Here is a 23,545-nt window from a genome sequence, read left to right as displayed (position 1 = left end):
ATTTTCACATTGTTTGGGAAGCATTTTAGCAGCACTGCGCAACGGTCACCGCATTTTGTTGTTGTGTTGCGCGTTTAAAACTGTATTGTTATTTTTTTATATTTTCTTTTTTTTTGGCCCAAATGAGAGCCGGCCAAAAGTGCAGTGTGAGTGCGACTGAATTCCAGTGAATACGATGCGCGGATCGCAAACACATTTAAATATACATATATGTGCAGTCAGAGCGAGACGGGGCGAAATATCAAATAAAAATACTGTACGGTGTGTGTGAGCAAATACTAATACTACTCAAGCGGAGAACGAAAATGTGCGTGTGAAAGAGAAGGAGAATTTCGTGTTTTTAATTATATTTACTGGCTGGCGGCTATGAGCAAAAAGAACCGAATTTCATTGTGGACAAAGGAGAATGAAAATTGCCAAGAGGGAAATCTGTGAATCCTGGCGAAAACAGACGGCCTCATCATGAATATACTGCAGAAAATCGGTCAGTATTTCGCTCTTTAGCGCTCTCTTTTTTTTGCGACTCCTTGGCTTTTCCTTCCAACTTCCACACAGTTTACCGTTTGCATTCGCCTCCATCGTTTACACACATGCCTCTGTCTCCTCCTCATCCCCTTGCTCCTGTTACCCGCAATCCCTCTGCTTCTCCCACACCCCCGCACCCGCCTTTATCCAGCAACGCCCCCGTCTTTCATTGTTGTTGTTCTTGTTGTTGTGGCTGCTGCTGCTCGTTTTGGGAGCTGTCAACAAGTCTATTTTTAGACTTTTAGATGCTGCAGTTGCATTTGCCTCTCCTCCAGAAGTGTTAAACATTGGACGAACAACTCCAGAAGCGAAGGCAAACATTTTCATTTCCATTTCCTCTTCCTATTTTCATTTTGCCCCTCGCATCACCCCTGCACCCCACCACCGCTCCCACACACACACTCTTTGGTTTTTTCCTCTAAAACTCCTCCTAAATTCACATGGTTTGAAACCTGGATAAAAGGCTGTCATCCTAATTGGAATTTATCCTCCTCTTGTCTTAACCCATAGAATTTCACTTTTGCATCCCATATGGAAACTGCTTAAAAATTTCCCGGAATTTTCCGATTGCATTTGACCTTTGCTTATCTGTGGAATTATTTTAATTAACTGTTCTCCGAAAATCCTTATTAACTAGAGTTCTGGATGCATAGGACTCATTTACACTTAGATAAAATCCTTAACAGAATTCGGCCATTGGAAACGATATCATTAATATTTCCACACATTTTTGGGCTTAGCAAAAAAGTAGGCAAGGATTTTCACAACAATAATTAGATAAATAAAAACCGAAATATTTTTTTATTTTAACTAATAATACGGTCTTAATTTATCTGAGTAATTAATTATACGGCTTAAACACAAATTAGCAAGTCTCGATTAACTAAAGTGCGACGAATGTGTGATTTCAATGAAAATACGACCTGCTGACTATATTCATGCACTTTCTGCCCACATATGGAGCACTAATTTTGAATTTCATCCCAATCACGCACACATTATTAAATTCTTGCGAATATCAGGTTCCATGTGCTATTTTATGTGATTTACTATTTTCCGTCTATTATTCTGTTGATTCCGACCAAACGCCAGGGATTGTGATTTCCCGGAAAATGCACTTGCTCTCGGAACTAGCATTTAGAACGCTGGGAAAGTGAAGTGGGTGAAAATGCATATGAATCCTGCAACCATTCGTTACCATTCCCCACCCATGTTTTAATTAATTCCTGGAAACACAATTCCTGCTGCCTGGTGTCCGTTTATAATTGCACTTCTGTTTGCCCCAGCATTATCCTGTTGATTCTGGTTTCATGCAACGCCAGCTTTTAGCTTATAATTAATGAGCAGAGCTCCGATTTCGAGGAAAATGCATTGGAACTTGTTGCTGCCCAGATAAGTTGCCTTTCAAGGATATTCCATTCGCCTGCAATTGAATTTCCTTGGCAATTTAACTGCCTTAAATTCTAAGCAAATATCTGGGCACTTTTTTTTCTTTTTCAGCTAATTATTTAATTTGTAGTTTCTGTGTGGATTTCATTGGCTTGGCGCCCACTTTGCATGACCACTAACATGAATTTTGAAAAAAAAAACAAATTTAATGGCAACGTCTGCCTTTCTGTGTGTGCTAAGCTCATTCGGTGTTTACCTTTTTCTGCGAGTGCAAATTTAAAGAGCCGCCAGCTGACTTGAATGTTTCCATCAACCTGATAAGAGCCCCTGACGATGATAACAGGCACTGGCCGTCACACTCGCGAGCCTTTAACTAGCAGTCAACAGTCAGCAGTCAGCAGTTTACTGAACTCGAAAGAAACGAGTGCAGATTATCGGTACTAATAAAAACTAATCACAAAGCTAGTCGCAACTATTTTCTTTTCCAATTGGTTAGTTTCTGTTCAAGAACTTGAGTTACGCAACGCATTAGCCATGCATGTATGGAGCTTGTGGAGTGGCTTTACAAAGTTAGCCGCACGGTATTGCACAGCATTTAAAAGTAATTTAATAGTCACTGCTATGCAGCTCAAGGGAGTGCTGAAAGGCAGCAGGCGGGGCGGGGAAAGTAGCTAGACTGTCAGATCTGGCGATGAGCGCTCTGCCCAGTGGTCTCGCGATTAGATTGTAAGAGTTGGTGCGCTCGCAGCTCATCGCTTTGCCGCTCACCGCGTACCGCTGCCGCTCATCGCTTACCGCTTACCGCCTGCCTACTGCTCGCCGCTGGTGGCGGCGGTATAGTATGGTATGGTAGGTTGACTCAGTTTTGTTGGGTTAGTTGGGTTGGGTTGGGTTGGGTTGAATTGGGTGGCTCAGCTCGGTCGGTCAGTCGCACGCGAAATTTTCACAACAACGGTGTGTGCCTGGCGTCTCTCCGCACGGAAACACAAACCATAAATCGAGTCGAGTTGAATAAATGGTCGTTGAATAGCTCGTGATTTGCAAGCAGTGTGATATCATACATAGCGGCGAGCCCCGAAATCATGCGTCTATTTTAGTTCTGTTTTGTTTTTTTTTTTTTTCCCCGAGTGCTCCAGTGATCAGTGATCGGAAAGCGATCGATGCGGGGCACAAATTGAGTTGGAGTCGTTGATGCGTTTGCTCCAATTCCCGCGCCCCAAACCAAACCAGCTAAACAATAGCAAAAGGCCAGAAAGAACCCCTCCTCCGCTTGTGTTTTTTGTTTAACTTAGTGCATGCAGTGCTTATATATATTCCCATCGATTTCCGCCCGTCGACATAATGCGCGTTCTCAACACGGAGCTGCGCCTGCGCTTCAAAAATCGCAAACCGCGACCCTTTAATCGCGCTGCCAGTGCCGATGATGCGATGGATTTGGGAATGGGAACTGGAACGGGTACGGGCATCGCGAGTGTGGCAGGGATCGGTGTGGGGGCCACGATGCCCCTCGATCAGCGCCTGAATGGAGCCACCAGTATGCGTACGTATCATGTGTGAACTGTGAGCCCCAATGCACAACAACCAATGCTGTGCAAGGAAGTTTAAGGATCTGATCATAGCTTAGGTCACAAAAGATACTACGATAATGTACATATGTACATATATCTACGTTTCAAAACGAAATGGCACAATATTTTTATAGCCCCTGACAAGTGAAATTAGTCGGCTTTGTCTGACGGGTGGCAAACAATTTTACCGCCACCTAGTAGCTTAATTATGTTTGCCGATAGTAAAGTTAAACAACGTGTTAACTAACAATTCAACTAACAATATTGCGAAACTGAGGCACGTTATCTGGATTTACATGTGAGATATGTCATCATGACTATATTTCGCCGAGATAACCTTAACCCATGTTAAAAAATGGGGATTTCCATAGTTAAATGCATGCACTTTTGAAGGGGACGCACTTTGCTAGCAAACTAATTTATCATTACACTTATCGATGTGATAGCTCAGTAAAATATACCTATTTCAAGATCAAAGACAGGTGTAACAACTCAACGTATTTGTGATGATTATTTCTCCGTGTGCAATTTTCCCGCTGACAAAAAGCCACAAACAACACAATTGCTAGTTTTCATTTTTCCGCTTCCAGTTCGCCAGTAGTTTTCAGTTCCATTTCAGTTGAATGTGTAAATGGCCTTGAGCCCGTCGGATAGAGATGGATATAGCTATAGTTGTAGAGATAGAGATAGAGATAGATATAGTGATCGAGATAGTGCTCTGTGGAATGCGATCGTTCATCGAGATAATGGAATAATGGCCACTGGCAAATCATCATTTCTATCATTTTCATCCAGTTGCAATTGCCTCAAATTAGGCGAGCATAATCGGCCAAATTGATCAGAATCCAAATCCAATGCGGCTACAGTGGGCACTTCATCCGGTGGAAGATGAATCAATTTGTCCGATAAATTGAGCAACTGACTGCTTGTGATATATTACGTTTCTGAAATGGATACGAACGAGGCAAGTGATTCAGTTGCAGAGCTATTCATTTGGATGTAACATACTCGCTTGGGAAATCCTTAATGTGTTGAATATGGAATATGGAATATTTGGGTTCTAGGCTGCGTTATTGTGTTCCAGTAACAATATCTAACGTGCTATATGTACACCAGATGGGTGTACGAGTGATTCAATAAGTCCAGGCAGCTGGTCCATAAAGTCAATGGTATTCCAGATATTAGCCAATGTGGTGGCTGTCGTCAGTAGTATCTAATCTAATCGAGCGACTCCATGTCTGCGCTAACACATGTCCACATTGGTGGGACTGCCAGCATTTTGGGACATAGAAGTATCATATAGTATACATATTTCGTATATATGAGATGTGCGACGTGTTTGCCAACGACATTTTGGCATGCCGCAGGCGAAAACGAATGAAAGCATTCTCCAAACTGGCGATATGGAAATGGAAATGTAAATGTAAATGCAAATGCAAATGCAAATGTAAATGGGAATTCCATAAACATGAAAAGGGTTTTGTCTAATTGTTGTTGATTGAACAATTTCGTGTTGGCTTTCACTGCACTTTCTAAGTGGGAGAAAGGGGGGAAGCTGTTGACTACTGCTGGTCACCTGTTGCCGCCTCTTGGGTTTCGACCAATGAATAGCACTGCACTCAAAACAAAAAAGGGCTTTGTTATATATATTAGTACTAGCATTGATGGTTCGCAATGCTCTTCGCAGAACTATGTGATTTGTGATCGGACTGGGCCGTATTTCAATTGGAAATTGTGGGCACATATTTATATAAAATAAACCAATAATCGAACGTGATAAACTCCATATTGCGTTTATTAGCACTAAAAATATTCTAATAATAGTACGATCATGTTCCATGGAAAACTGCATGTTTGCTAACTAAATGCAGTTTTCAGCGAGATGAAAATATATAAAATGCTCCACTTTACTTTTCCTCTGAAGAGAGATTTGTGCGTTTCTTTGTCACATTGCGGCCAAAGAAAGGCGCTCCAGTGTCGGGAATTGATGGCTTTGTGGCCAGGACACCAAACGGAAGCACACGGAGTGTCCACAAAGCGAGTACCAGGAATCAGGCATCAGGAATCAGGCATCGAGAATTGAAAAGTGAGAATGGCAAATTGCAAATGGCAAATGGCAAATGGTGAATGGCGAACGGGTAATGGAAGATGGAAAATGGAAAAGGGGGAATTGCCGGCCAAAGGAGAGTTCCGGGTTCAGCTTCCCGGGAATAATGTGCGTCCGCTTGCGGCTGATAGGTGACATGCGATGCGAGTTGGCAGGTCAATGGCAATGGCCACCGGGAATTGGCTCGATTGCCTCGCTTTTTATTATCGTATTGCTGTTGCTTTGGCTGTGCCTGTTCCTGTGCCTGTTCCTGTGGCTGTGCCAGCCTCCTGACCCTGACCTTTGCCTGGGAAATCCGTTGGGGGCGCCTGTTTGGTGCGGCCCAGTGCTAATTCGTCCACGGAGCGACTGCAGGAGACGGGCACAAAGAGATCTTAATTGACCAAGTGAGTGCCCGTCGACAGATGCCTCAATTTCATAGATGTACGGTCTATCGACTCGCCTGAGTTGAAAATTATTTAATTGAAACGAGCGACGATTAAGAGATAGCGGCCAAGTCAAAGGGAAAATGTGGCCAGCGTTTAAATACATACAATGGGCGATGCCTTAGCAAAGCTGCAACGGATTGGATGCTCTGCACAAGGGACTCCAGCTTGGAAAAACACCTCTAGTTATTAGCTCTTGAAACCTTTGACCTCGACTGAAATGCTTTCGAATAAACCAATGCAATCCTACGCTGAGGTCAAAGGAGATAAGGTTGGCAGTGTCAGGTGCAGAGATGTCTTCGCAGTGGCCACCATTTGATGTACCTATGTATATACCTAAGCTCGGTGTGTGGTCACAGGTGGGCCGAGTGGGTTTCCATTGGCGCCCGAGTGAAATCTGGACTAAACTTGCTAGCTGGCTGGTTGGTTGGCTGGCTAGATGGCTGGGCTCACACACCTGTGTGCTGGTGGCCATTGTTGGATCTATGGTCACGTATGACATGGCACTTTCCCGCTTTCCCTCTGGCCGCCCCCACAAATGTTTGTTTATGTCAACTCGATTGTGGGCTTCTTTAAACTGCTTTATGCTTTTTGCCTTGCGCTTTGTGCCCAGTGCTCTGTACTCCGTGCTTTTCACTTACACAATTGCCATTCTGCACTTTTGCTTTCCTCTGGATTTCATTTCGTTTTCCATATCGTCACCGCTCTATGTCGTAATTGTTCACCTGGCCGCCCAATCTTTCTTTCCTCTCCCCTCGCCCCTCGCACTACTTTCTTCTGGGGTGCGAAACTTTCATTCTTCAATCTGTGTAGCTGCCGCTTGCTGTCTTGCTTTCTGGTCAAGAGTATCGCATCTGAAGCGTGTCTATTGGACAGTTACATTGTTGCAGTTGTTTCGGTTTGTCTGTCAGCCCCCTCGCCTCGATTCCCCACTTTTCATTATTATTATTATTATTATGGCGGCACAACAACCACCTGCTTGAATCGAATTGAAGACTTCATTCAGCGAGCCATTCCGTTCCATTCCAATCGAAAGTGAAAGAGTTTTCATTGAGAATTGAGAAATCCGAATTAATTGGTGGGCATTCACCCCACGCCCTATCTCTTTTGACCGTTTCCCCTTTAGTTGATAATCAGATTTACTGAAGCGATTAATTTGCACAACTTTCGGTGGATAATTAACATAAAAAGTCGGCAATCCGGCGTGGTTCGTATCCATAACTTGAACCCATACAATACTTTTCAAATACAAAAAAAAGAAAGAAAAGTTTGAAGCTATAGCGCTATAATTTTATGGTGCACATTAGTTTTCTGATCCAAGAAGTTATTGTTATTGCTCCCCACATGTACCATCATATCCAGTTCTTGAAGTAGTGGGCGACACCCAACCCCCAACACACAAACACCCACACCACGCACACACACTCACGCACAGCCTACGTCATCGTCGTAGTCATTATTTTTGTGCCGTCATCGTCATCGCTCCCAATTCTCTATAGGCTTCTCAGCCTCGCTTTGTTTGTCGCTCGGTTGCCCTGTCTATGCGGTAGGCATTCAAAAGTAATAAAACAAAACGCCATATACCCCTTATACCCCGTTTATACCTCGCATACACCGGGAAAAATCAATCGTTTCAAGGTATATAAACAAAGCAGTATCAAAAGTTTGGAGTTCGGCCTGCTATTCTGGTTCTTATATCAACAAGAAATCAGTTTGTATAATTCTGGAAAGAGCAGTGAGATGTGTTAATAAACGGGAAACAATAAGTAAAATAGGTCACGCACTTTTCTACATGGCGAGAAAAATATGCGACTAAATTCTGTGTAAAGTTCTTAAAGCAGCGGACAAACAAGTTTTATGATGAGTACTTAAACATTACCATGTATCGATCAAATGTTCTTGTGCGTCAATAACTAATCGAGCGTTTGTAAAATGTCTTGTAATTGGAAAATCATTCTTATTCTAAGAAATTAATAGGAATTTCTTTTGGATCAACTTATGTGTAATACGATTATTCATGATTTGTGTATGGTATATGGCTTATCGCCAATAACTATGACTAATGAGTGTCCGAAATTTGGAATACCCAGGAATACACATTTTGCAAGTATGTCTGTAGTGCAAATTCGAATCTCGATTTGAGCACAGCTTTTGTTCTCAGTGCGTTTAAAAATTTAGTTTCGTTTTCGTTTACGCTGCTTTGAGAGTTTTCTTTTTCCGTGTTATTATTTTTTTATATTTTTTTTTGGTTTTCTTCGACTTGGTTGTTTTTTGTTTGTGCCATTCCTTAGTTGTTCTCGCTGCTTTTTCGGGCTGTTTGTTTGCAGCGCATTATTAATTATGACGACGAGCTGTTCAAAAGTTATCTAACCGTTGCCGGGAACGGACGACAGGCCTTTTACCGACGCACTCCATCGGCGAAGAACTATAGAACCCCAAAAAAAAAGAAAATATATTATATACTCGTATAAACATATATGTGCATGTATGTACATATACGAAAAAGTATCGGAACTCAAGTGGCCGCATATACTTTTTAGGTGTGTGCTTTTCCTTTTCCGTTTGTTTGCGCGGGGTGAAAAGTTAAATAATACACGGCGGCTGGAAAATTAGCTACAACAAAACAAGAAAACAACAAAACAACACAAATACACAAATACAAAAAGGGCGAAGCGACAATTCTTGAGTGAGTAATCGGCGGAGAAGCACGATGATGTGTAATTCAGCAACTCGATGGCATTGTCGATGCCATGGTGGGAATAATGCTCATACGCAGTGGCTGCCAATTGAGTTCTCTCCAACAAATCCCACAAATCGTACACAGCGAAAACAAATGCACATACTTTTCTGATGACAGCACCTGCGAGTGACGTCATCATTGGCAGGGAAGGGGAAGCGGGGCGGGGTATGTTTGGCTTTCGTGGGGGCAAACAGCAAATAGCAAATAGCCAATGGTAAAGGAGTAAAGAAAGATGCACATGAAGATAACAAGGTGGCCAGTATTAGTTAGCAATAGCAATTTCTCCCAGTGCACCACACATTGGATATTGTGCGATGCACTTTGCCGGCATGAAAACCAGTCGTGATCAGTTAATGAGCCATGCCCAAGCATAAATCAGTGACTGTCAAATGAAATGGAATCCACATGAGCCCTTTGAAGACACACCTGACTGTCAACTGCACCGGGGGAAAAACTCGTTATGCTGTTCGTTCAAAAAAAAGCAATCGAAAAACGCAAAATCAATAATTACAACTCAGGATCGTGGCTTAAAAATCCATCCTAAAGACATTCAATTGCTAATTTGCAAATACAACTGCGGTGTGTCACAAGTGAGAGCTTTGTGGTGTGAAACACAGACGATTTGATCACCAAAATTGGTCATTTCGCGACACTGTATATGCATATATGTACATATGTAAATTAGCATGTGAGCGGCAGTGTTAACAGCCGAAAAGTTAACATGGCATTAACAGGCATTTGCTCTGCATCCACAGCAGCGGTCAAGATAACAGTGCTCAGCCGAACATAAATGATTACAAGTAATTACTTCGCTTTTGGCCAGCAGAAGCTAATGTTGCCAAGTGTAGTGCGTCAATATTCAGTGCTATTATTTTGACACGTGCTGTTTGGGTCAAACGAATGCCGCGGGGTCCATTGGAAACATTGCCTTAATGACTAGTTAAATAGTTAAATTGCTACTCTAATTAATGCGACAGTGAGCAAAGCAAAATGCCTACATTTCAGCTTCAATCGTTTAGTTGATTTGACTACTTGAGATTGTGTTTTTGTTGCTCTTAATGGGCAATTTGCATGGAAATTGCTGCTTCTGTTTTGTTTTCCAACAGATTATGTCATTTACTCGATTTTGATTGCTCTGCCCAATGTGGGCCAGAGTTTCGTTTGTTTTTTAATTATTTTGTTGGACGCCCATGTGCGTGCAGGGCAACTGCAGCCAAATATATACATATGTTCAGAAAGACATATGTTACGTGCGTATGTTTATAAACATATATGTTCAGGAACTATCGCGATCGCGGCAGTTAGAAAGCATAGCATTCCATTCCATAGGCCAAACAGAAATTCGTCGGCTTTGTTTTATTTATTTGTTGCTGCTGCTGATGTTGTTGTTTTCTGTGCTCATTCAGTCGGCATTTTACATTTTGCGGTTTTGGCTTTTCTTTCGCCTTACATTTCGCGATTTTTTAGCTGCTACCGCTAATAGGCTTACTCTCAGTCTCTCAATCTCTCTATCTCTATCTCTTGAAACTGGTTAAAGATACATACACTGTGCAAATGCGGGGTCGCCTATCTAATCATTATCTAATCAAAAGCATTAGCATTAAACCACATTGAACTTAAATGGATTTGGGGACTATAACTTCCATCGACTTGAGAAGTGATTATTAGAATGCCTGGCATAAGTGCTCGATCTTGATCACTGAGTATTTGTTTTCACTGCATAATAGCAATAACAGCAACATTGAAACTGGTCGGCAATTGAGGGGCGACACTCGCGAATATTGGTCAAGTTTGCGGGCCACGAGGACTTTGCATACGCGACCCAATGGCATTGCGATGATGCCTCCGCTGATTTTATGAGCGATCTTCATTATCGTCGTCTTCATCGGGTGTGCCAATTACCGAATTCGGTGTCAACTGCTTCTCGTTCTGCTCCTCGCACCCCGATCCTAGCCCCTTTGTTTCTCTATTGACAGCTGCCTTAAATCCGCCTAGCCCAGTTTGCTGCTGTACAGTGAGGCGTCGCTAGGTGGCACAACCTCCATCTAAAGCCCACAGATTGCGCAACTGTGAAGGATTGTCCTCGTTATTGAAATTTTATGAAGATGAAAACATCTAGTTATGTACATACATATAAATGCCAACAAAAAACTGTTGAACAAGTGTCTCGGTTCGCCATCGCCAGGCTGCACTGTTCGAATGTGTTTTGGTGTGTGCCTTCTTGTTGGGCTCTTTTCTGCTTTTTGGCCAGAACCAGAACTGAAATCACCTCTTGATCGACTCCGCTCGACTCGTCCAACCCGCTCGGCGGCTCCAAACCCGCCGGGTCCGTTGCCTGATCCAATTTCCTAATCATGCAAAGTGGCTCTCCACTCTCGGCGATATTGTGCGATATTGTGTGCAGTCGCCTTCCAGTGATATCGGGTTTGGTTTGGTGCGGCGTGCCAAATTAATTGGGTGAACGTGACTGCTACTTCTGGTGCTGCTCCTTTGTACTGGGGTGTGGGTGGGGGTGGCCGAAAACAAAACCCATTTCGGGCAGTAGGTCATGTGAAATCTGAAATGTGAAATGCTTTTGCAATTGCTAGTTCCTGGAACTTATGGAAAACAGTCCACTATAAGCTGCGTTGTTGCGCGATGCCCCGGAATGTTTTTTCTTAACACAGTTTTTGGAATCCAAATTTTGTTAGAACTAATGGAACTCTTGCTATGACTGAAACAACTGTATGACTGAATTTTCTATGCATTAATAGATGTGCATATTTTAAAGGAAATTTCATGAGTTATAAGCCGGAATTCAGCTAAAGACGGAAATCGGAGTCCTATTAGCGGCAACAAACTATGAACTTTTCACTGGAGCCGCCAGCCAAGCTGTATTCTATTTTAATTACGCCATTGGCCAGGATTTCAGCTTGGCCTTAACTCAAGGTCTCGATTTCGGCCCGATTTCCAGCCATAAGCAGTAACCCTAACAATGATGGCCTTTCTTTTTAGCCGCTAACCCGATACACTTGGGCTTTTTTCCGCTTTCCATATACATTTCAGCTACTGGCGATTTTTGCCTTGTTTTTTGGTTTTGTACGCTTATGCTTGGGATATTTTGTTTTTATTTATTTTCTTGCTTTAGTCACTTTTGGCGACGCCTTCGATTTTCGCCCATTTGCGCAGCAGCTAGTTCATTTCCAAGGCGAGTCACGAGCAGCACTTGCAAATTGAAGAAATCCGCCCGGCGTCCTCTTGCCTCTTGGCCCCTTCACCGCCCCCAATTGCCGCCCCCTCACCCCCCACCCCCTTGCGGCTCTGTGGGCTATTTCTCAGGTGCGCCAGCTGATTGATAATTGGCGGAGGGAGAGCTGTGCGAATGGAGAGCAGCCTCCCGGGCGAAAAGAGGCGCAAACCGCGGGCTGCACAGCGAGAAATAAGCAGTGGAATAACTTGTCGTCTCAATGTTGCCAAATGATCAAATCTTTGAGAATATACACTATGTAGAATATACTTGTATAATGAATAGTCAACGACTTCCGAGCCACATTGAATGGATTCTTTTGTAGCCCGCTTCGATTATCAGCGATGTGCATATGTACATATGTGTGATTTGTTTGATGAATCTTGGCGAGAAAGAGCGATGTGGCGATGTGGCCAAGTTGGCTATGTGGCGAGAGCAGCAGGAGAGATCAGGAGAGATGGTGAGAGGGCGATTGCCAGGTGGGCAAGTGCCATTTGGGGCTCTTTTTTCCCTCGGCGGCTCTCGTGCTGCTGCTGCTATTGCTATATGGCTACATGGCTACATGGCTGTATGGCTATATTGCTAATGTGTTGCCATTGCCGTTGGCCGGTTAGCGGGTATCCAAGACTCGGACACTCGCTTTTGCCGCCTGGTCGGTGGTCGTCTTTTGCTTGGCCCGCTTGCGGATTTTCATAGTTCAGTGCGCTTTCCAGTCGACAACGACAACGCGAACGGACTACGACGACAGCCGGCGACAGCAGCATCACCAGCAGCAGCAGCAGCAGCAGCAGAGCGCCAGCATCTAAATATAATCATCTTTATTTGTGATTTATTTAATCAACATCTCACCCAGAGGCCAACCAGATAGATTGCCCACTGCGGAGGCGGAGACGGTGACGGAGACGGTGCGACAACGTGATGGATGGATGGTGAAAAAAATGCAAAGAAAAGAGCGCCAAATTGCTCTTGAAAGTGAAAGAAATTGCACTGAAAGTGCAGCAAAGTGTTTGCTTATCGCTCATCGGCGATTGAATCAATCAGCCTGTTGATATTTCAAGTTCAAAAATGCAAAAGTGCGATGCTTGTGCGTTGGTGAATGGAAAGCCATTGGGAAAATTGCGGAAATCGCACTTGAAATATACGTAAAGCCAAATACAAGTGCCTTTGGAGTTGATTACGTTCAATTTACCAGAATCGGGCAGCAGTACGAAACGGAAATTAGGGCTTGATGGCCTTTTGAGGCACTGAAGAAAATAATATACGGAAATCACTATGGCCAATCGCAGTAATTTGAGACTAAGAATAATTCTGGCGGTTGCCAAAGGAAGCTAGAATCGGTAATCGCTTAAATTGCCAATCGGATATAGCTGTTATCAGTCGAAACTGGTTAAAACTTTCCCGCAAATACAACTGAAAACCGAAAACTAAAACTGAAAGTGAAATAACCAATGTAAAACAAGCCAAAACAGAAAAATGAATTGATGTTGCAATCGATCGACGGCAATCGCGCTTAAATCAACAATTTTATACAAAACCAATGTGGCTGCTATCGCTTATCGCTATTTGGAGAAATCAGTTGGGCCAACGTTTGTGTGTTTTGGCCAAGCATATTTGAGCCACAACAAATTGTTGTTATGCGTGTGTGTTGCGCCGGTGCTGCCATTATGCAACATTATGCCGCAGTTTGATGAATCTTTTTTGAGCGACTGTGCGCTGGCCGACCGCTGGCATTTTTATTCGTACACGGTCAAGCAATTGCCACCGCATCCGAGTCCGAGTCCAAAACCGAATCGGAATCCGTATCTGAACAGTGCCAGCCACGATGATCATCAGCCCCGTCTCCATCATCATCATCACCACTACAATCATCATCGTCTTTGGAAGACTCAGCGGCAGTCGTGGTCGCCGTTCGACTCCAACAACAATCACAGCCCAAGCGGCAACTGCAACTGCAGCAGCAGCAGCAGCAGCAACACCTGCAACAGCCTCAATGCCACCGGCAACACGTTGCATAGCATCAAATTCCACAGACGTCGCAAATACAAAAAGCTGGCACGATTGGCGCTATCAACGCCAGCGATTCCACTGCAGATGGATGTGGATGTGGATGTGGACGTGGATGTGACCGTGGACAGGGAGTTGGATATGGAGATGGACACACCTGTGCCGCTCAAGAATGCGGTGTGCCGTAAGTGAAAGCTACTCGTCGGGCTTTTCGCTTGGTGGGTGGTGTTCATCGGTTTCTCGGCTTTTGGCTCTTTAAAAAGTTCCGAATTCAAAGTGATTGTGCTCGCATGAACGATTCCGAAATGGGAATGCTAGGAATTTGTATTACATATGTTCATTTCAGCTGTAATTATTGCGCTCTTAAGTATACACGTTTCAAGAGTCGAATGTGCAGGCTGTATTTCGTTGTAAAGGGGCATTGATGCATATTTCAAGATTCCTCAAGCTGTTTGGCTAACTCTCTGAAAGATTTTCAATTTCGCTGCTAGCTTAGCCACTTTAGAATGATCTTAAAGTGTTCGTCTTACTTAACCAAATGCAGAAAAGTAAGAAACGAAACCCACATTGCCATATATTGCCAAAGATTGTGGTTTTATATGGGGCAACTTTTGATTTTCAAATTGGCATTCAAGAATGCTGCTCGAACAGGAAAGACGGAGCCCATGTTATATACTTATGTACATGTAGAATCTGGTGTCCAGTCTTAGTCGCTTAATTGTGAGGTCCGAGTTATGCAACTCGTATAATTGCTACCAAAATGTTATCTTATGTTATCTAATGCAAAATACCTTCTCTTGCAGACGGCAGCATCAGTTCTCCATCCACGCCCGGCGCCTGTTCCAGTGGCATCGGAGTGGGCGGTGGCGGCTGCAGCAGCAGCAGCAACAACAGCATCAACAGCGGCAGCTACTCCACCGCCTGCACTCCGCCACCACCCACGCACCACCATCACTCGCAGCACCAGCAGCTGCAGGGCACGCCTGGAGCATCTAGTCGGGTTGGCGGAGCAGGGGGAGGAGGTGTTGGAGGTGGTGGAGGCGGAGTGCCACCGGCACCACCCAGTGCCGGATCCTCGGGCCACAAGAACAGTCTAAAGGGCACCAAGCTAGCACGCCGGGCGCGCTCCTTCAAGGACGACCTCATCGAGAAGATTTCCCTAATGCGTACCACCAACAATACACTGGGTCGCTCCCACTCGCCGCACAGTCCGCGCACCAAGCACGGCTCCAAGGCGCCGCCCACCACCGAGGAGGTGCAGCGCTCCACCCAAACTCTGGAGACGCACGTCAAGGACATCTCGAACGCCCTGAAGCACTTCCGGGATGTCATACTGAAGAAGAAGCTGGAGGTGTTGCCGGGCAACGGCACGGTCATTCTGGAAACCATTGCCAGCATGTACTCCGGTGAGTATCTACTCCATTGTCGCTCCATTTCGAATCTTGTTGATCATTTTGCTTCGCTGCCGCAGTGATCCAAACCTACACCCTGAATGAAAACAGTGCCATCATGAGCTGCGCCACGCAGCAGGTTTACCAGAGCCTGGGCAAGCTCATCAAGCTCTGCGACGAGGTGATGCTCTCCGAGGACAGCGGCGAGTGCCCCTCCCTGAGCAACGAGAATGTGCGGGAAGTCATTGATCTTCTGGAGGATGCTGTGCGGGTGAGTCTACATAACGTCCCTTATACACACTGTACGCTTATAAAGGATTCCATGGTTTCATGTTCATGCACAGAATCTCGTTACGCTGGCGCAGGGCAAGCTGAAGGAGCAGGACCAGTGCGCCTTTCGCTACAGTGGATCTGGTTTGGGCGGCATTGGAGCGGCGGCGGAGATCATGGGTGCGGTCACCGCCTCGCCGGGAGTGAGTGTTCCCGGCGCTGGAATCATGCGCGTCTCAGCCGCCGAATCAGCTGCCCAGCGCACTTCGTTGCCGGACATAGCACTAACGCCCAAGGAGCGCGACATACTGGAGCAGCACAATGTGAACCCCATGCGCGGCTCCCACAGCACCGAAAGCATCCTGCGCGACACGAGTCCACCGCCGAAGCCACCGCTACCCAATAGGGCCAGTAACCCGCCGCCGTTGCCGCCCAAGCGACGCAGCCAGCCGGGCGCATCTGCTGGTGCGGGATCGGGGATCGGCTGCTCATCGTCGACATCCACCTCCAATCAGGCCAGTCCCCTGCCCTACGCCCAGTCCCATAATATCAGTCTGAACTCGGACCTGGACTGCAGTTCCAATATTTCGCTGCTGAACTATGGCGTGGATCGGTAAGTGACTTGCGCACTAAAGATCCATCAGCAATCACTAACTGGGGTATCTTCCACAGTCTCTCTGTGCGGTCGCGGTCACCGGATGAGAATAGTCAGTGCTCCTTTGACTCGGCGTTGAATCACTCACGCGAGGAGGAGGACCACCACCATCAGCAACAGCAGCAGCAGCAGCTGAGGTCGTTTCCAAAGATGCCAGCGATGATGGACGAGGACATGGACAAGTTGGTCAGCTACAGTGAGTATTGCCGCAGGGCTTCGCCAATTCAAGTGGTGGCGCCCCCAATTAACGAATCCCGTACAGAATCCACCGGTTACGCAGGCGCCGCAATCGAGGACAAAATGCAGACACCACTTCCGACTGGTGGTGTTGGCGGTGGTGGCGGTGTTGTTGGTGGAACTGGAGGAGCAGTCGAAGGTGCAGCTGCTGCAGCGACTGGTGGCGGGGAAACTAACAGCAATCGCCTCTCAAACGAATCGGGTACCCAGAACATCAGTCATCCTACTTAAAATCCCGCTTCTGATTTTGTAACTGTTGCACGTGCCCAATGAATCCCCTCCCAATTTATCGTTAGGCTTAATTGTACATATGTTTTGCCTTTGTAGTAAATAGTTGGCTTTATCCCTCCGCCCGCCTCCTGATCCGTTCCCCAGTTTGTCTCCGGCATATTATTTAATTTGCGCTTGGTTTTGGCTACCTGTTTCCCACAGCGAGTTCCTTATTTTTGACTATTTGTAACAATCTCCTTCCACCGGCAGGTTTCGTGTCGATGCGCGAGTTTCGCACTTCCACACAGACGACGGACTACAGCATCCAGTCATCCACGAAGTCGTCCAGCAGCAATTCGGACATTGCGTTTAGCATCAGTGAGTCGACGGCGGTCGGAAGCAGCGGCGAGTACCAGCAGATCAGCCAGTCGGTGTTGCACAGCCAGCGTCAAATATCCTCGAGCAGCAGCAGCTGCACCACCACAACCACCAGCAGCAGCACCACCACGGGCTACGGCAGCAGCAGCAGCGAACTGGAGCAGCAGCAGCAGACGATGGCGCCGGCCGAAATGGCGCCCGCCCTGCCGCCAAAGAGCATCCAACGGAGCAGCCTAACCCGCCACGAGTCACCCGTAGTGGGTGATGAGCTGGACGAGGCGCAGTCCTCCTCCGGCTGGGCCAGTCACCGTAGTAGCCAGTCCGAGGTGGCCGAGCTGCGGCAACTGTCGCCGCTCCATCACCTCAATCACCATCCGCACACCGCGTCCGCCGGGCAGCTGCAGCAGTGGCACTCCAAGCACCACAGCCTGATCGAGGGACCCCGCCTCCAGCTGGCGGGGAGTGGCAGCTGCAGTGCGTTCGACCAGCGCCACTTGGACCAGGAGCCACCGCCGCTGCCCATGAAGAAGAAGAGCAGTAAGTCGGTTTGCTCACGATGCACATTTTATTTACATCGATTCTCCCTATTTTTCTTTCTTATTTTTGTATTTTTTTTATTTTCCTCCCGTTTTTCGATTTGGTTGGTTATGCATCTCGTACCGTGTGTGTGTTTTTTGTTGTGCATATTGTGTATATTACTTTGATATCATTTAATTGTCATTTTTGGAACCGCCCAGGCCAGGCCGAGCGGTAAGTTAATGGGTGTTTGTTGAGCGCATTTCAGGGGTTTCCTTTATCACCGTCCTCCTGTTGCGGCATCCATCCCATCAGATCCATTTAGTAGGCTCCGTCATCGTTAAACCCAAACAAAATCAGACGAAACAAAAACACCACAACAATCAGACCTCCAATTAGTTAGTCAATCAGTCAATCAGCCAGTCAGTCAGTCATCACCTCTTGGGTAGCCAGGCAGAGCAGTCCGTTTTTCGAGATTTGTTTGTTTCTTTAAGACCATTTTATTTATAGCACATACCCGCATTATCGCAAACCCCCTAGAAATGCTGGCGACAAGAAAGTTTGCCAAATTGTTGTACGCAAGAGTCTAACCCATCTAAATTATCGTTCCAACCAACATCTAGTGTTTCAAAGTGTGGCCTTTTCGGGTAAGTCTGTGTGTGTTACTAGAGGACCAACACGAAACAAAAACACTTCGCCAACTTTTGCTGCCAAACGCCAAATGCCAAACAAAAACGAAACAATACAAAATCACCCACGAAACAAACTTTTTGCGTCGCCCTTGGAAAGCTTGCAATGCTCTTTTTTTCTCTCTGTACTGAATGACACACCTGTCGGTTAAATTTGCTTTATTTCGCCATGGAGCTGTGATTTCCTTGGCCCAACAAGATGGGCAGCGTTTTTATAATACTTGGTGGGGTGATTATGTCACCTTGAACCTATACGTTTGCCATCCACCTAATAGAGATTTAGAAACCATGAGGGAAAGAGCATTTCGAGTTCGCTAGAGGCTTTTTGCTCTGCTGTTAACTCTGCTGCTGCGCCGCTTTGGCATTGACTTGGCGCCCAAGCAGCCACCTGTTTGCAGTTTCCGTTCCTAGTCCCTTTCTGGCTTCCATTTCGCTCCGCCTAACCCACTGAGTCCGTCCAGAGCTAGTACCTCCAGTCCAAAGCCCCGAACCCGCTCTATGTCCTGCTCTGTGTTACTATCCAGTCCTGTTACTTGTTGTGCTGTGTTGTATGTTGCGATTCCTGTAGACCTGGTGAACAGACAAGGACCTTCGGGATGGGGGTCCAAGGATCGATCGATCGGCTTAGTTTTGGTTGCTGTCCACTGCCGCTGAAGTGGAAATTGCTAACGATTTCGCCTTACCTACCGCACACAGTTCTGGCGTACATGGAAATCTGTTCGGCGTCCACGCGATCCATTGAGCAGCACCGCCACACGATGCACGCCTGCAACATAAGTCGGAACATCTCGCACAGCCAGACTATGAAGTGAGTAAAGTTGTATCTAGCAGCAACATTGGGCTAATCCAACGTGCTAACCCCGTTTTGTTGGCACCTTCGCAGCATCATGCCCATGAGCAAGGAACTGTCGCCGGAGCTCGAGATGCCGCCTGCCCTGCCGCCAAAGAACTACAAGCAGCGCAAGGCGACAAACATGGTTGCATCGCCCACGCTGCAGCCCATTATTGTGACCACGCCGCCGCCGAGTCCAAAGCCGGCACTGGGCGAGAATGGGTCGACGGGCAGGCCGGACAGTCGGATGGCCACCGTATGCGAGGAGCTGAACGATGCAGTGGCCGGCGAGGACGCGATGCCGGAGCCCCGTTCGCCCGTGCTAGACAGCAATGAGAATGTGAGCGAAGTCGATGATGGGGAGACCTTCTGCTGTCACTCGCATCAGCTGCCCGGCGAGATGAAGATGAGCGAGGACGCGATCAGTGCCGACCAGCCGATAACCACGCCGCAAGTGCTGGAGGAGCAAGAGGAACCAGCGGTGGAGGCCCGACCATTGGTCGCTGTGCACGAGGCTGGTAAGCCAGAGAACGCCGACGAGGAGGAGGAGGCGGAGCGAGCGGATATGCTGATCAACATGCTGGAAGAGGTCAACATCACACGGTACCTGATACTCAAGAAGAGGGAGGAGGACGGGCCCGAGGTGAAGGGCGGCTACATAGACGCCCTCATCGTGCACGCCAGCCGTGTCCAGAAGGTCGCCGACAATGGTAGGCATTCGCAGCGCAAGCAGAAGCAGCACAAACATACCAAATCTCATTCGCATGGTCATTTACCCAACTCCTCTGTTGTCTCTGTCCATTTCCATTCCGTTCGTGCAGCATTCTGTGAGGCCTTCATCACCACCTTTCGCACCTTCATCCAGCCGATCGACGTGATCGAGAAGCTGACCCATCGCTACACATACTTCTTCTGTCAAGTGCAGGACAACAAGCAGAAGGCCGCCAAGGAGACCTTTGCGCTGCTGGTCCGAGTCGTCAACGACCTAACGTGAGTTACCTAACCAACATTCCTCCAGAATTACTACATACGGTGCTTATCGTTGTGTTCTCCATGCAGGTCGACGGATCTTACCAGCCAGCTGTTGAGCCTGCTGGTGGAGTTCGTCTACCAGTTGGTTTGCTCTGGTCAATTGTACTTGGCCAAGTTGCTGCGCAACAAGTTCGTGGAGAAGGTGGCGCTGTACAAGGAGCCCAAGGTGTACGGCTTTGTCGGGGAGTTGGGCGGAGCCGGCGGTGCTGCCGGAGCGGGAATCGCTGGCAGTGGTGGATGCAGTGCAGCTGGGGGAGGAAACCAGCCTAGCCTGCTGGACCTCAAGTCGCTGGAGATTGCCGAACAGATGACGCTGCTGGATGCGGAGCTGTTCACAAAGATCGAGATACCCGAAGTATTACTATTTGCCAAAGATCAGTGCGAGGAGAAGTCGCCCAACCTTAACAAGTTCACCGAGCACTTCAACAAGATGTCCTACTGGGCGCGCTCCAAAATCCTGCGACTACAGGATGCCAAGGAGCGGGAGAAGCATGTGAACAAGTTCATCAAAATCATGAAGCATCTGCGCAAGATGAACAACTACAACTCATATTTGGCGCTGTTGTCGGCCCTCGATTCGGGCCCCATAAGAAGGTAGGTCCCATTGGCCAGGTTTTTCGGTCCCTTAAAGCCATTGATTTACCATTTACACCACTTGTCCTGCAGATTGGAGTGGCAAAAAGGCATCACCGAGGAGGTGCGATCCTTCTGCGCCCTCATCGATTCCAGCTCCAGTTTTCGCGCCTATCGACAGGCGCTGGCCGAAACTAATCCGCCCTGCATACCCTATATGTAAGGATGATTTGATGTTCATTGGCATCAAGAAAGCCAAAGCTAATAAACTTGTTTGTTCCAGCGGCCTAATTCTGCAGGATCTGACGTTTGTGCATGTGGGCAACCAGGACTACCTGTCCAAGGGCGTCATAAACTTCTCTAAGCGCTGGCAGCAGTACAACATAATTGACAACATGAAACGTTTTAAGAAATGGTAATTTATTTCAATTGCAATCACCTTTTCCATTGATCACGAGCAACGTTCTTTTTCTGGTGTAGTGCCTATCCATTTCGACGCAACGAGCGCATTATACGCTTCTTTGATAACTTCAAGGACTTTATGGGCGAGGAGGAGATGTGGCAGATTTCCGAGAAGATCAAGCCGCGTGGCCGCCGCCCCGTTAACTATTAGTCTTCAAGCAGCAACAGCAAAACACCAATATTATATTGTATGAAATATATACACCATATTAATTAAACAGTGCAAACGGTTGCCACGTCTGGATGGAGCATCAGGAGCACCAGGAGCAGCCGACAACTATTCTAATGGGTCTGAGCAATAATGTTCGCTATTCTCTGTCTATATATACAATTATACAAGATATCTAGATATAATTACAAGCCGATGCCGGATCGGACATACATTTACTTACTTAAGATGTAGCGATTCAGATACGGATACACGTAGCCGCGTACAAATAACGAGCCGATCTGTAGTTTAACTATTAAGCTCTATGACGGTTGGGCACTGACCCAACCTCAGCTAACTCTCCCCACCAATATTCGAATCCCTGTCTACGAGTCCCCAACATTTTTCCCGGACTTTTGCCAGCACTAGAACACCAAACTTACTATACTTACCACCAGAGACAACCAAGAAATCAAGAAATCAGCAATGTTCGCTTTTGTTTTGAGATCTCTTTTTACACAAGAACACAACGAATTTTGAAAACAAGCTACGCGAAGGTAGAGGCCAACCGACAAACTATATTCGACGATATATGTAGCGATATCTCGGACTATAAATCGATGCAATCCACGAGCAGAACACCAAGCAACCCCTAGCACAAGCGCGTTATATATGCAATTCTCTAAAAAAAACAACCAATATAAAATACCCGTGTGTGTTAGATGTTAATGAAATTGAACTCAAAATCAAAATCAGATTTCAGAGTGCACGAAGCAGAAAACAGAAGCGGTATCGATCAAATCAATCAAAAATTCATTTGCAACTCAATTAATTGAAGAAACTTTTAAAGTTACAAAAAGGAGAGGAATCTGAACCTGTGGGAGATTAACTAAATTCAATTTGCTTTTAAATGTACGAGTAACATTAAAAAAATATTTATGGGCATGTAATAATAGTTCTAAATAAAGCTTTGACTTCTCCTTTCAATTCTGTGAGGAATAAATTTATTGATATTGCGTGTAAAAATATTAATCGTAAAGCAGAGTTAAAACTGAATGGAATCAACCTCAAGTTGTTTTTTTTACTAAGAAATACTCTGTCTCGTCTGAGAATATTGTCTTCTTATTTAGAAATGGGAAACAGAAAAAAAGGCTGCTTACTTGAAGAATTTAATTCCCGATCACCATAGCCATTTTAATGAAAACTCAATTTTAATTTGCGTTTAGTGAATTCGACCTTCTTTTTGCTGCTGCTTCCGCTGCCGCTGGCGCATAAATTATGTTTACTAAGCTAACGAACCTAAGGACAACAATTAATTCTTTTTTTTTCACCTATTTTTAAATAAAATATTTTGTATATGTAGAGAAAATTTTCAATTGTAAATGTATTTGTATTTAAATGTTATGTGTGTATTCATAAGAAGAATGAAAATAGCTACCACAATCAATGTATTTTTCCTTTATCCGCAAAACGTATTTTTATTGGGAGGGGAATGGAATATGGGATATGGATTGAAAAAAGGCGTTGTCATCAAAATAAAAACTATTGTACGAAATATTATATTTTCAAATGGTTTTTTTTACCCATAACTTGATAAAAAAAAGTGGCGGAATAAAAAAATACAAGACTGTTTTTAAACAGAGCTAAGTATCCCTATCACTGTTTTTGTGAGTTTCGAAAAACAATTTTTTTAAAAATGTTCGGATTTTTGATTTTTCATCAAAACTTGCGAAAAAAAAGGGTAAAAATTAAAAGATCCATGTTTAATAGAGATAGGGAATTTTGCCACGAATTTAACGAGATATGTATGACATTCTGGTTTTACACAAATATTTTTACTGCTGCCGAAAAACCCGGAATATTTTTTCCAATAAACCACCAAATAAAAATTGCCAAATATCGGCCTTTAACTCGAAGAAATAGTTATTACATTTAATTTACTAAATGCTTTTAAGAGCGAGGTTGCGGCTTGAAGCGGTTTGAGAGAGCGTAAAATGTGCTTAAGATTTATTGTTTGAAGGTTCGAGAGAGGCAACGGTAGTAGTGATGCCAATTTGGCTAGTTTTCTCTGTGTTAGAGGTATAGTCCTTACCAAATATCCATACTCAGAAGCATTTTTGTGTTACTAAACTGTGGTCCACTGGCTTGTGGAGCACAACGAATGCGTA

At 45.6% G+C, this 23,545-nt stretch overlaps 1 protein-coding gene across 9 annotated transcripts; it reads left to right on the top strand.

Annotated features, from left to right (window-relative positions):
* Positions 1–5: 5 nt before the first annotated feature.
* On the top strand, positions 6–22,707 carry LOC6551687 (guanine nucleotide-releasing factor 2). Of its 9 annotated transcripts, XM_026982267.1 has the most exons (15): positions 41–484; positions 12,834–14,168; positions 14,788–15,390; positions 15,456–15,646; positions 15,720–16,258; positions 16,318–16,496; positions 16,563–16,739; positions 17,018–17,662; positions 19,027–19,138; positions 19,214–19,872; positions 19,984–20,152; positions 20,222–20,788; positions 20,861–20,986; positions 21,051–21,182; positions 21,248–22,707. In XM_026982267.1, exons 2-15 carry the CDS (start codon positions 13,655–13,657, stop codon positions 21,378–21,380), a joined length of 4,746 nt encoding a protein of 1,581 aa, XP_026838068.1. In that variant the 5' UTR covers positions 41–484; positions 12,834–13,654; the 3' UTR covers positions 21,381–22,707. The 9 variants fall into 9 exon arrangements, with proteins under 9 accessions (XP_015010609.1, XP_026838068.1, XP_026838070.1 ...); XM_015155123.2 differs by lacking the exon at positions 12,834–14,168 and having other exon boundaries at positions 6–484; XM_026982269.1 differs by lacking the exons at positions 41–484; positions 12,834–14,168; positions 16,563–16,739 and adding exons at positions 2,810–3,454; positions 18,265–18,288.
* Positions 22,708–23,545: the final 838 nt, after the last annotated feature.

This window comes from Drosophila erecta, unplaced genomic scaffold (assembly GCF_003286155.1).
Source record: "Drosophila erecta strain 14021-0224.00,06,07 unplaced genomic scaffold, DereRS2 tig00000126-arrow-pilon, whole genome shotgun sequence".
Classification (NCBI taxonomy): domain Eukaryota; kingdom Metazoa; phylum Arthropoda; class Insecta; order Diptera; family Drosophilidae; genus Drosophila; species Drosophila erecta.
This window is presented reverse-complemented; position numbering and strand designations above follow the sequence as displayed.